This window comes from Budorcas taxicolor, chromosome 4 (assembly GCF_023091745.1).
Source record: "Budorcas taxicolor isolate Tak-1 chromosome 4, Takin1.1, whole genome shotgun sequence".
Lineage (NCBI taxonomy): Eukaryota > Metazoa > Chordata > Mammalia > Artiodactyla > Bovidae > Budorcas > Budorcas taxicolor.
Window position 1 is genome coordinate 65152359 of NC_068913.1, and position 14100 is coordinate 65166458.

At 40.4% G+C, this 14100-nt stretch overlaps 1 protein-coding gene across 1 annotated transcript in view; it reads right to left on the reverse strand.

Annotated features, from left to right (window-relative positions):
- Positions 1–278: 278 nt before the first annotated feature.
- The window catches only part of BBS9 (Bardet-Biedl syndrome 9), a 469654-nt gene continuing 455832 nt past the window's right edge, over positions 279–14100 (reverse strand). The window contains exons 22-23 of the mRNA XM_052638544.1: positions 788–898; positions 279–577 (exon numbers count right to left, since the gene is read on the reverse strand). Of these exons, the coding sequence (XP_052494504.1) occupies positions 546–577; positions 788–898 (143 nt within the window). The 3' untranslated portion in view covers positions 279–545. The remainder of the gene's footprint in view (positions 578–787; positions 899–14100) is intronic.

A 14100-nucleotide genomic window follows, 5' to 3' on the forward strand; every position in this document is an offset into this window, starting at 1 on the left:
ATCTCCTATGTCTCCTGCATTGGCAGGTGGATTCTTTACCACTGAGCCACCTGGGAAGCCCAGCAACATTTTTAGGTCCATTCAACTTCTTCCCGCTAAATAAAGATATCAACTATATAACCCTCTGATTATAAATTAAATCCAAGATATTGTTTGACAATGAGATGTTTATTAAACTCGATATATTTACTATATAAGAATTCTGTGGAAAAAACTGGGGTATCAAATAGGATCTAGGTCTTTACATTATAAAGTCTGTCCCCAGAAGATATCCTCTCACTACATCCTGTGGCTGAAATCATACAGATGACCAAAAAGCAGCAACATCCTTTCCTGGTAAGACAAGTTCAGCTGCCTTGCCCATATTAGTACAAGTCCTCCTAGAAAAATAAGAAGTCCCGATCCCCATCTCTACACACTGTTATCTCCTGGCAGGTAAGCTGGATGAAGCACCTGGGCCAGGCCTTCCTCTGCTTGGTACGAGGTCCACACAGGATCAACCTTTGGAAGGCCATCTTCCCCTCATTCAGACAACTCTACTTGAACTATTCTGTGACTCCTTGGAGGGGTGAAACTTCTGGGGAAATGAAAGAGAGAAAGAGAGAGAAAAGATCTGAATATTGAATGGAATATACAAATGATCAAATTCAGCGGCATCAATGTCAAGGGAAAGGATAAAAAGTTAGAAAACAAGAAATTTTGCAAAATGCTTTCTGGTATGACAAAATGAAAGCCAACCAGAGTGTCACTGTTCTGACATATTTGTGAGGCCCACTCCTTCTCTTACCAGGTACAGGAGTCTCCACCATGAGGTGTTTGTGGTTGGTAAACAGTTCAGAGGAGTCTTGTTCTATTGCTCTTCCCTCTAGGTCTGATTCTGGGATTGTAGCACAGCCACCTAGTTGAAAAATACAAATAATATTTTAAAGAACAGAAATATCAATCTTTCCAGACATCAACAACAGCTTAAGAATGTACCAGTAGTGAAGATAACAAATGATGAGACAACAATCTTCAGGAGTTGAGCAAAAAAATAATAATCATCTTTAATATATTTCTTTTGGAGAAAATGCTGGAAATGAGCTATTGCCTTCAAAGACACACTGTTGATCACTCAGCAACAGCAGCAATGGTGTTGTCTTCAAATTTACAAAATCTATAGTATATGTGATACCCATACTATAATGGTAATTATATTAATAGTATGAAATTCCCTTTGGAATCAGAGCATCAGAAACTATAAAAGAAACAAACCACATTAACCATGAGGAAAAGAAACCTTCCTTGAACAAGAGAATGGACACTAGTGTTCTGAGATGGTGACTATGGTGGTATTTCTCTGGTGTTTGATTCTATTCCTGAATCCCAACACCTTCTAGCACAGACACAAACACTTTATTATTCAACAGCAAAACCATGAATTGCATTTAGAAGCTTTCAATTCCAAGTCAATTCCAAGGTGACTTGAGGATGAGCTGGCACGACTGCACTTTTAAAATATTAAGTATAAGTTATTTGATTTTATCCACCAAAATCTTGTATGGAAAACTCATGTGAGAACTTCCTGAGTATATCTGCAACTTGATTTGACTAATTTGCCATCGTTTTTCTGGAAATGTACTAACATGCTGTATACTGGACATGTTTTTTCCCAAAGCCATTCTTCTTGTAAATGAAGTGTGATTTTTATTTCTTTTTCTGAGGCTTCTCATATACTGAGTCCAAAGCCTCCATATTCAAGTTTTGCTTTATGCATGAGGGGTTTATAAAGCGAGGAGGGTACCAGCAGCACTGATTTGTAAACCACATCATTCAAGTGAGAGGGAAGTGGCCAGATCCCAGGTCTGAAGAAAAATACACCTGATCATCCCTCCCTCTGTATCAGCTCTGAAAAAGAATCGATGTTGAGGGAAACTTGAGAGACAAGGATTTCCACACTCATAAAATAAGAATTAGAGGTTGCCTCAGAGGTTCCCCAAACAGGAAATGTTAGAATTATCCATCAATGCAATGGAACTCACCCAGCTATATCTGAAAATAGCTAGGGCCCTATCCAGAAGGAAGACCAGGTTTATTTTTAATCTCTTTCCCAACCTTATAGATCATAGTGACAATAACTATCATTACTACACACTTTCTCAGTGATGATAACTCTGCCTATATTATCTTGTTTAGTTCCTACAAACCACACCATGAAACAGATAATATTATTCTCCTTTTACAGATAGGAAAACGGAGGTCTCATGAGATCAGTACATCATTTCCTGGAAATGTTCTAACATGTTGTACACTGTACTTATTTTTCTTCCCAAAGCTATTCTTGTTTAGTCTTTGCCAAGGTCACACAGCTCCTAAGGAGTAAGACAGAGCTCACACCCAAGCCCGACAACTCCCAAAGCCTGTGTTATTTGAGCATTACTATATGGCTCCCAGTTGCAGCATCAGTCAGAGACACCTGGTGGGAAGGTCTTGGGTGCCAGCAGGTTTTATCTCACCTGCTGCCAGGAGCACTGCTTAGAGTATTGTGAGGACAGGGACAGGCTCCGAGCCACTGTGGGACTATGGAGAAGCCCAAGAGATAGCGCCCTTCTTCTCTTGGACCCTCATCTAACTGAGAAAAAAGGAACAGGGTATTTGGAGGTGGGGAAGGGGCACCTCTGTAAGATTAACGACAGGAAGAAGAGAGAGAAGGGAGTGGTGGTGATTTAGTCATTAAGCAACTCTTGTGACCCCATGGACTATAGCCTGCCAGGCTCCTCTGTCCATGGGATTTTCCAGGCAAGAATACTGGAGTGGGTTGCCATCTCCTTCTCCAAAAAAGGAGGGAGTGATCCCTGCAAAACAGAATACCAACCCCAAGAAAATAGGCCAAAGAATGGCTTTCTAGACTCATAAATCAGATTAAGTCCTTTCTCCATCCCCAAGGCAGAGGAAGAAGCAGGATGACGACAGGAACGTTGTACTAATGCAGCTACCTTTGCACACAAGAAAACTTTGAGAGCAGAGAAGTGTCTCCTGCCAACAGATGGGAGACAGTGCCGTGATCAGAGAGCAGAGCTGCCATGTGTGCAGAGGCAAGTCTCCACTGATTAATCAGTGTCTACCATTTATCCCAGCTGACTCAATACTGGAGCAAGTAAGAAGGCACAAGGGAAAAGTCAGCTGCTTTAGACTATCCTGTAGATTCTACATTACATGAATTACAACATATGTAATCTCTTGTCCTTGGCACAAAAGTTTTGCTTTGTCCAGAGTACAGAGAGATGACGAATCTTTCAAATCCCACTGCACGGCTGACTAGTCACATGCCCTAGAAACGCCACCCTCTTTTCTTCAGATATCTCCGTGTGGCCAGACTGACCAACTATGTGCCTGGAGTTTCTGCCCCATTCAAGCTTGGCAGGAACAGTAGCATGGGAGCTCTGGCATTCTGACCAATGGGAAACGGGGGAAGGGAAGGGGGCCTGGTGGAGAACTCACCTACCACTTCTCCCAGGGTTGACTCTGAATTCCTATTCCTTTTTTGCCAGCCTCCAGAAAAATGCTGTGTGCTGAGTGGCCTCTTCCTGGCTCTTTGAGAAAAGTGGTCAGGAAGGCAGGATGCACCACAAAGTGGTCCTCATAATTCCTTGACCAGCTTCCCTTTCTCCCCATCCTCCCTTCCCTGAATTGGCCAAATAAAATGCTACTTTAATTTCTGGCTCAGGTCTGTTTTCTTGCCAAAATCACTGGCATGGGAAGTAGTATTAAAAAGTAGGCCTTCAAGATGAAAATTTGAAGTTAGATCACCCATCTATCTGTACGAAATAGGGGCTCCATGGTTGGGGGTAAACAGACTGGGAATAACAAGCAGTTTGCCAGTCCGTGGCCTAAGCCAAGGCTCAAAGAAAGCCACTCTTCATACAGCATCCTAAGCTGTGTTATGCAATCACTTAAGCTTTCATCCATGTTTAACTGGGATGATGTACATTTAGAGGTCAAGACTGGGAGATCAAGTAGCTGTAGCACGGCAACATTTATGAGGGTTACAGAGTAGGGTGGCTGCTTCTGATAACTAGATACCCTGCAAAAGAAAATGGCAAGTTTAGTTCAGTTAGCAGGCAGCAGAAGGCAGATCCAGCAAGTCAGAAGGCCTCTTTAGCCATACTGGTTTAAGCCAGGTCACTGGGCCAGCAGCACCAGATATGCTGGGGAGCTTATTATAAATGCAACCTCAGGCCCCATCCACACCTACTGAATTAGAATCTGCTAAGAAGGGCAGATGGGTATATCTGATGAGATTTTTGTTAGGAAAAAGTATTTGTTAAAAATTCCAGAGTAGCCAGTAAAAGGAGAGAAATAAAATACAAAATCTGAAGCCCATCCTGGAAGTGGAGTCTGGATTCCACTGATGTTAGATAAAGGACCCTAGGCTTAGATGCCATCACATCAGAGGAGAAGGGGAAAAAAAACCACAGCCGAATGAAATTATCTAAACACACATTGGGTGTGTGTGTCACAGAGGACCCATGGGCAAAAGCAAGGGAAAGCCAGGGACTTCCTGATCTGGAAATCATAGTGCCGTGGACTTACTGTGTGCTGGGCACTTGGTCGTGAATGCTCAATGCATCAGCTCCCTCAGTCCTCAATCAGCTCTGTAAGGAAGGGGCCCACGTGGCCACCTCTGAAGTTGACTACTCTATTTACTCATGCCACTTGATCTGCCGAGTTCTATTTGACAGACACTTGATTCTGAGCCAGATGAATCCTGGTGGCCCAGCTTACCTGCCTCACTGCCTTGTAACTCAAGTAGCCTGAACAGGAGGTTTGCTGAACAGCACATATTTTTAGGCTCTGTGGGCCTTCTGGTCTCTGGTCTCAGTTTTGCCATTGTAGTGCAAGAGCAGCCAAAGACAAAATGAAAACATGAATGAGCATTAAGCGATGTTCCAATAAAACTTCATTGATTAAAGCAGGCAATGGGTCAGATCTGGCCCACTGGCTGTAACTAGTTTGCCAATCCCTGGCCTAATTCAAGCTACGTTTCATACAGCACCCTAATTCTAAATGTTCCTAGAGACATTTAACACAGTCAGATCATCTGACAGTATTGCTATAACAGGAACAAGGAGGAGGAGTAATAGCAGCAGTTCTTTAAAAGAATATTGCTTGCCCTACTGTTAAAAATGCTCTTTTTGTTGGGGCAGTGGTAAGTTTATCTTTAACGAACTTTAATTTTTAGAACAGTTTTAGATGTATAGAAAAAAAATGGCAAATAATACAAAGAATTCCTGTATATTCTCTACACATTTCCTCCTGTTGTTAACATCTTGCATCAGTATGGTACATTTGTTACGATCAATGAACCAATATGGGTACATTTAGTTAAAATCCATAGTCTATTCAGATTTCCTTAGTTTTTACTTAACATCCTTTCCTGTCTCAGGATCTCATCTAGAAAACCCCATGGCATTAACTGTCCTCTCTCCTTTGACTCTTCTTCGTGGTGACAGCTTCTCAAACTTTCCTTACTTTTGATGACCTTGAAGTTTTGACAAGTATTGGATCAGGTATATTGCCAAATGCCCTTCTATTAGAACTGTTTAATGTTTTTCTCATGATTAGATTGGGGAGAAAAAAAGACAAGTTTCTTTTCCTAAATTCTTAAGAGTTCCCCATATTTTGTGATTGTTTCCAGTTGTTCATCTTTTCCTCTAACAAAACACCAGGTGGGCAGTTGAATGGTGGGGACAGTGAAAGGGATAGGTGGCCAACAGCAAGTCTTGACTTAGACTGTGTTCTCAGGAGTGGGTCAGGATGGGGCTAGCTGTCAGGCCCAGGCAGGTTACCAGTTGTCCCATTTGTAAAGAGAGGGTCTTAATGAGGCCTTTTGTGTGGATTATGTGACACTGTATACACTGAACACAGTGCTCAACACAAAGTACCTTTTACCATTTCTGTCATCTATGAATTTTCTTGGCATAAACGCACTTTCCACACCATTTCTGAGGAATGAAGGAACTTTAGGTTTTAATGCAACCACCTTCATTTAAAAGCAGAGGCTCAGAGAGGGTAGTGGATGCCCCTTATATTTCAGGGCTTGTGCCTGGTTCTCCTGCTTGCTAAGCCATTACCGCTTTCTCAAAACCACCTTTTTTCCCCAGAAAGATCTCAGTGGATTTGCCTGTAAGTTGGCTGTCCTGACCAGTACTTCCTTTTAATGATACAGAAAACCCAGAAAGTTGGCAAGCTGTTCTTTGGGTGTATTTTAGGACTTTGTAGATTTATATTCTTGTGACAGAGATCTCTGCAATCAACTGAGTATACGGGTGCAAATATTCCATTCCTTCAGGGAGGAAAAACATTTTTCTTCTTTTATCTTCCTATGTTTAAAAGGAATCAAACAAGCAGACACTTTGAGAATCATAAATGACCACAGACACCCTGTTCTGATTTGCCAGCCAAAGAATCTTCTGTTCATATGCCTGAAATGCCACTAAAAATTAAAAACAGCAAAAACCTCAAAAATATATACCAATGACATTTTTCTTTTAATCAAGATTTACTTGATGGATAAAGTGCTTTTGAGGTTAACATTCAGATTCCATTTCAAAGGTTTTTAATTCATGTGAAGTGTGGGGAATAGATGCTTCGAAAAGAATATTTCACTATCTTAAACATGAAAAGCTTCCCTAAGAAACTATGAGCATTTAAAACAAATTTTTAATGAATTTATTTTAATTGGGGATAATTACTTTACAATATTGTAGGGGTTTTGCCACACATTGACATGAATCAGCCACAGGTGCCATGTGTCCCCCATCCTGAGCCCCCCTCCCACCTCCCTCCCCACCCCATCCCTCTGGGTTGTCCCAGAGCACTGGCTTTGACTGCTCTGCTTCATGCATCGAACTTGCACTGGTCATCTATTTTACATGTGGTAATATACATGTTTCTATGTTATTCTCTCAAATCAGAAACTATGAGTATCAAAAAACTCTCTGAAAATGTATCTATTTGAAAAAGTTTTACTCTTTATCCTTTCTCAGTCTCTGTCTCTCTGTGTAAATGTGCACACACATCCACATGTAGGGCATATAGACAAGCATAAGTTTTCCTGATAATTCTTTTACTTTGTTCATTTTTATATTTTCTTAAAATAAATTTTTTTCGAGGGCTTCCCGTATGGCTCAGTAATAAGGAATCTGCTTGCCAATGCAGGAGACATGGATTCAACCCGATTCAGGAAGGCACCACATGCTGCAGAGTGGCCAAGCCCCCGCACCACAACTACTGATCCTGCGCTCTAGAGCCTGGGAGCCACAATTACTGAGCCCCAGCGCCACAGCTACTGAAGCCCACCTAGAGTCCATGCCCTACAACAAGAGAAGCCACTGCAATGAGCGCCCCACTCTCCACAGCTAGAGAACAAAGATGCAGCACAATCGCAAATAACAAAAATAAATAAGTAAATTAAATTATATGTTAAATATAAATGCACATATATATATATAAGCTACAGGAGGTCAAAAATCCTATAGTATGTTTGGGAACCAATTTTAACTGCGTATTTAGAAATTTTTGGACAAAATGGAAGAATGGAAGGAAGACGAGTGGGTAAAAGAGGGAAAGAGATAGAGGATGAAAAGGAACAGTGGGGAGGGGCGGATGAATTAGCAACATCGTCCATATTTGTGTGTGTACACTTCTACAGAAGATATTTGGGGTGACTTACCAAAGGTATAGATAATAAAATATTAAAGAATAAAAAACAGAATAGCAGTTAGAAAAATGTGATGCAGAGTAGGAGGTATATGGCTAGGAAGAATTGTATATAAAATACAGATAAAGACTTATACAAGGGCTGGCATGGAGATAAAAAGCCAAAAGCTCTGGAGTAGAAGTGGGGCTGCACTTCGCCTGATTAATTCTCCACTGACCTCCCTTCCTCCACACTGGACTTCAAATCAAAGGGCCCAATCTATCTTGTACTTGGACTTAACCTTTCCTTAAGAGCACACTATAATTGGTAAAGCTATGCTTGTTGGAATTTTTTTGACTGATGGTATGGGGGTGTGTGTGTGTGTGTGTGTGTGTGTGTGTGTGTGTGTACATACATGCCTATTCTATGCTTAAGGGCCACTTTATTTTTAAACTCTTGTCTGTTTATATCTTTTCTTTTCTTTATGATTTTCAGTCTTCTCTCTCTCTATTTTTTTTTTAAATTTTTGGCTACACCCCACATCATGCAGGACCATAGTTCCCCAACTAGGGATCAAACCTGTGCCCCCCTGCAATGGAAGGTAGTTAAGAGCCATTTTAGATGGCCAAGATTTCTGTGAAATTGGGTTTACAGAGGTACTTACTAAGCAAATACTACAAAAAACACGCATATAGGAGATTGTTAAAAACACAACAGCCAGAGCCCATCTTGGAAATGAAGCCCTCAAGAATCTAATACAGTACTGAATGCATATAGCGTGACAAATCAGACTGATATCATACGATGCTGCTGCTTCTCTGAAGGAGGAACTGGAGAGCATTAGTTGACATCTTTCTCATCTTCATTTCCATGAGATCCTTTTTTTGGTTGTAACGTGGAGACACACCACCCTTAATCTGGTACAATTTTACAAGTTCAAAACTCAGGAAAACAGAAAAAAAAATATCTTTCAATAAAGTCTTAGGTTTCCAGTTCCAATATATGCTATTTGTTTTTCTGTGTTTCTTTTAAATCTATTTTGTAACTGTTCTTTCTCTATATGTTTCCAGATGACATGCTGACTGCATAGATGGTAGCTTATCTGCTACTTAACACAGATAATAATGGTTAACCACAGAGAGGCAGGTGAAGGTCACTGTAATATGTATCCAACATGATCCCTATAGAATGCTTGAGAGTTCAGTTCCACTGCCTAATAACAAACTTTGATCTCCCCACACCCAGTAAGAACTTCAAATGTGTTCAAGGGTATGCACACTATGTTTGAAAATAGTTTCATTTCACATCTCACAAGACCAAGTTTGTGAATAAAAGAGAGTCTAATATATTTTAAGGGGTCTAGCATGTGTCTCAGCAAGTTCTAAAATTCCCATAATGGCTGAATATTAAGTCCCTTGGGGTATAAGGGCTTCAGTCAGAGAATCTAGATTTAACAGAGTAGGGTTCTCCTGGCATTAAGATGATTCCACAACTTGAATAATAATAGGTGTCCAGGTATTTTTTTTTTAGCTGGACCACCACTTAGAATGTAGGTCCACTCAGTACAAAGGATTAAGAAATACAGGAACATAGCAATTTTCATCCACTGATAATTATGTAAACAGAATGTACCAAGCAGAGAAAAGTCCTATTTACAAAAAAATCAAGTACAGTCCATAAATCCTACAGATTGGAACTGATCCAGGTTAAGAATTTCTCCAGATGTCACTCTGTAAACAGGGCTTCATAAAGTGAATTCCCCAATTAACTGTTGGTAAGAGTAAGCTCTACAGTATGTTAGTGTACTGCTGCTGCTGCTGCTGCTGCTAAGTCGCTTCAGTCGTGTCCGACTCTGTGCAACCCCATAGACGGCAGCCCACTAGGCTCCTCTGTCCCTGGGATTCTCCAGGCAAGAGTACTAGAGTGGGTTGCCATTGCCTTCTCCAATGCATGAAAGTGAAAAGTGAAAGTGAAGTCGTGGCTAACTCTTGGCGACCCCATGGACTGCAGCCTACCAGGCTCCTCCATCCTTGGGATTTTCCAGGCAAGAGTACTGGAGTGGGCGGCCATTGCCTTCTCCATGTTAGTATACTATGACCCTCTATAATACGTAGGTGAATTGTCTGGCCCTATAGATCATTAGTCAGATGTGATACAATAGAATTCAGGAGAAACAAGTGGAGTAAGCACAATTTCTTCTGATATAGAGAGAAGGTCCCATAAAATTACTGCTCAGGAACTCAGAACTTTGTTCACTGAAGGAAATGAGAACTCTCTGATTTATTTGCATTACATCTGTTTTTCTAACACATTTAGTTCTTAACCTGGAGTACTTGGAAAGACACACACCCAGTAAGAACATAAACATGGAACTTAAAAAAAAAAAAAAGGACTACTCACTATTTTGTTAAAGTCTCCAATCACAATGTTTTCCCACATGTTAACAAGGCCATTAAATCCTCCAAACAGGAACACAAAAGGATTACCCAGCCATTGTGAGAAGGCGGGGAAGAAGAGAAAGTTAATAATTGCTTTCCCTTGCCAGCTGATCAATGTCTAGAGCACTCTGCAAGGAAATGCAAGAGCCACTGTCTTTCAGCTAGATATTTCCTATACTGATAAGTATAGCACTTTTTTGTTCTAAAAGAAGGTGACTGTGGTTTTTAATTTCCATTTTGTTTCTAAATCCTAAGGCAATCCAATGTACAACTGGAAAGAGACATAATTTTAAGACATTTCCATTTCAAATACTTTCCTCTCCTAACTCCCTCTTCAGAGACCAACTCTCTCTCAGAAGTACACAGGCACAAATAAAACATTATAGCTACAGTTGAGAAAGAAAGGAAGCCAATAGTTCTGCAATAATAATTTCTTAAAAAAAATGAAACAGTAAGCGTATAATTCTACTTTGCCTGGACACTACATAATAAGAGAGCCAGTGTTCTTCACAGCTTCCCTCTTGCATCAAGTGGCTATTAATTCCCCAGTGATCCTGGCAACGTTTCTTCAACTTGAATTTCTTTCCACAACCCAATTAAAAGCCATAATCTTGACTAAACTGTGTTGTTTTTAAAAATGACAGAGACTAGATGGATGGAGATTTTGAAACCAAGAGTTCAGCTGGGTCACTTAAGTCATAAACAGGTTTAGGGAAAGGGTGAAGCACACAGTGGCTCTGGAGAGTGCCTGTTTCATCATACTCTCTCAAAAATGAGGAACCTGAACAAGTATTCTTGCCTGGAGAATCCCATGGACAGAGGAGCCTAGCAGGCTACAGTCTATAGGGTCACAAAGAATTGGACACCAGACTGATACTAAAGCTGAAACTCCAGTACTTTGGCCACCGCATGTGAAGAGTTGACTCATTGGAAAAGACTCTGATGCTGGAAGGGTTTGGGGGCAGGAGGAGAAGGGGACGACAGAGGATGAGATGGCTGGATGGCATCACTGACTCGATGGATGTGAGTCTGAGTGAACTCCGGGAGCTGGTGATGGACAGGGAGGCCTGGCGTGCTGCGATTCATGGGGTCGCAAAGAGTCGGACACGACTGAGCGACTGAACTGAACTGAACTGAACTGAAAGCGACTTAGCGTGCAGGCACAAACAAGTACTCAGGATTCATTCCAAAACAACTCCGTTATCTAATGATAAATGTCTACAATAGCCCATTAAACAAGGCCATATTTTGCAGAGAAGGGAAATGTACACGAGATGATAAACCATCCCTTTGATCATGGGAAGGGATATCCGAGACGGGACATGGCAAGTATCATCAAATCTTGAGAAAAGTCACATGAGTCTGGACCCCAGTTTCCTTTTTCCTAAAATGCAGAAAATAACAGCATTCACTTTATGAGAGATGAAGATTAATTTGGTCGATGCTCGTAATAGTTATCACAGAGCCTGGCACAGAATAAGCCCCCAGTAAATGGTGGGCTATTATTTTCAGTACTAACCTCCAACATACGTTAGTCATTACGTTACAGCCAATTACACATGAAACTACAAGCCATGAGCATGGTATGAATTTATATCTGATGCTCGAAAACATGCTCAGGTGAAAACAGAAATGGGGAACGGAGACCAGTGGTGGAATGTTTCTATTAGTAGCTGGATCCAATGGTCAAAGCCGAAATTGTCAGAGGCACTAAAATAAGTCACTTGAAAAACAGTGCACACATTCTTTTTAAGATGAAATCACCAATAATCCACTATCCTAGATAACCACTCTTCTGAGATTACAATAGGAATTTTAAAAGGGCTCAAATGGTGATGATGATCAGGGGTGGACAATCACATTCATTGTTTTCTATTTACCAGCAGGGCCATTACTACTGAGAAACGCAAACCCACAAGATAATATGACATAAATGGATGAAACATTAAGATAAAAGGGTAAAACAGTGGTAGGTTTGCTTTCTCATGGGAAATTGAAATGGCCAGCAGATGAACCTTAAAAGAGGAAGTCTGCTGACCTAGTGTTACTAAACATAGGAGGCAGCCAAGGAACAGAGGAATAAAGCAATGTACTTAAATGTATGCCTTGAAGGAAGCAAACACCAATTACTTTTATATGATTTTAATTCTCCCAGTGAATACTTTATGGGTGTTGGCAAGTCCTTCTGGAAAAGGAAGGGATTCTTAATGAAGGATTCAGTGGCAGTGCTCACCAGGTTCTAAGAAATAATGTTTAACAAAGAGTCATTTATTTCATATTTCATCTCCAGAGCTAAAGAATTTTAAAGAATCCTTTAAAAACTAGCATAGTATTATGCTCACATATATGATCTTTTCTACTTTAATTTCAAGATGGTTCTATAGTCTGTGTGATAAACAAATAAGCTTCCCACAGGAAAATAAACACATAGAGGAAAATAGCTGAATTTTTTTTTCTTTTGCAAAGAGTGCATGTTTAATATATACTTGTGATTTGGAAAGTTATTCATGAAGCTTGAAGAAATATATGGGAAATATGGTCTTTATAAAAGTTATTTTTGAAGAATGCTCTCCACATCATTCCAAGATTATGCACTGATAACAGTTCACTAATGTCTAGTAAATCTGGGAAATGCCCAATCAGCTCCTATATTCTGTCTTGTTTCTCAGAAAAACTTAGCCCAGCAACTCTAAAAAACTGTGATATTATATAAAATGGAATCTCTCTAGCTAATATCTTTCTCTTAAAATTTTCCAATTGCCCTTAGAGCATGGACTTTGGGGCTAGACTGTCAGAATTTTAATCCCAACTTCAGCATTATTTATTTATTTTCTTTTAACTGTTTACTTAATCTTTGTATGCCTCAATTTCCTTATTTGCAAAATGCAGATGATAACTGTATCTAGCTCATAGGGTAATTGGAAAGATTAAATGAGTTATGGAGTGGATAGCCGTTCCCTTCTCCAGGGGATCTTCCCAACCCAGGGATCGAACCCAGGTCTCCTGCATCGCAGGCAGATTCTTTACCAGCTGAGCCATGAGGGAAGCCTGTTAATTTAATATGAAGCATGCCAAAAAGCACCTGGTTCATAGTAAGCAATACATAAGTGTTGTAATAGTGAATATTACTATTATTCGGATCATCTTTGCCTTATTTTGTAAAAATTCCCTCACCTAAAAGCCTGAGGTTCTCATGTAAGCTGAATGGAAGGAAGGTGGTGAATTTTCAGAAGCAGAGAGCAGCAGTTACATATGCTTGAACTCCAGGAATGCAAACTGTCCTGTTAACTAGTCAAGAAAAACCTTAACTGTTGTCTTACCTGGCAAAAAACAGTATCCACTAGGAATTAACAGCTTGATAAAGAAAGGACAAGGACTGGGGTCTCGATAAATAATAAAAGATGACAATAAACATCAAATCAGGAATAATGTACTGCATCGTGACCCCCACTTCCTGCATTTTCTTCCATTTCTTTGCTCCTCTTGATGGCAAAACTTCTCCAAAGAATTGCCTGTATCTGATGTTTTAAATTCTTTTCCTTTCTCTTGTACATCCATCTCAGTCTAGACCTGGCCTTTATCACTCCACAAAAGGTGCTTTTTTCAAGATCACTAATGACCTTCACGCTGCTAAATCTACAGTTTTCAGCCCTTAGCTTACTTGGCCTATTAGCATTTGACACAGCCTATGGTTCTACCATCTTTTAAAACCCTTTCTTCATCTGGCTTCCAGGATGCCACATTCTACTTATTTTTCTCTGTCCTCACTCTATGCGCCTTCTCAGCACCCTTTGCTGGGTCCTCCTCTCCTCCCAAACTCCTAAAAGCCCCAACACTTGTAGCACTCAGTCTTTGACTCTCCTCTCTTTTCTAAAATCACTCCCTTGGTGACCTTATCCATCCAAAGTTCAATCCATGGCTTTAAATAACATTTGCAGGCTGACAACTCCTAATTTTATAACTCCAGCCCAGATTTCTCTC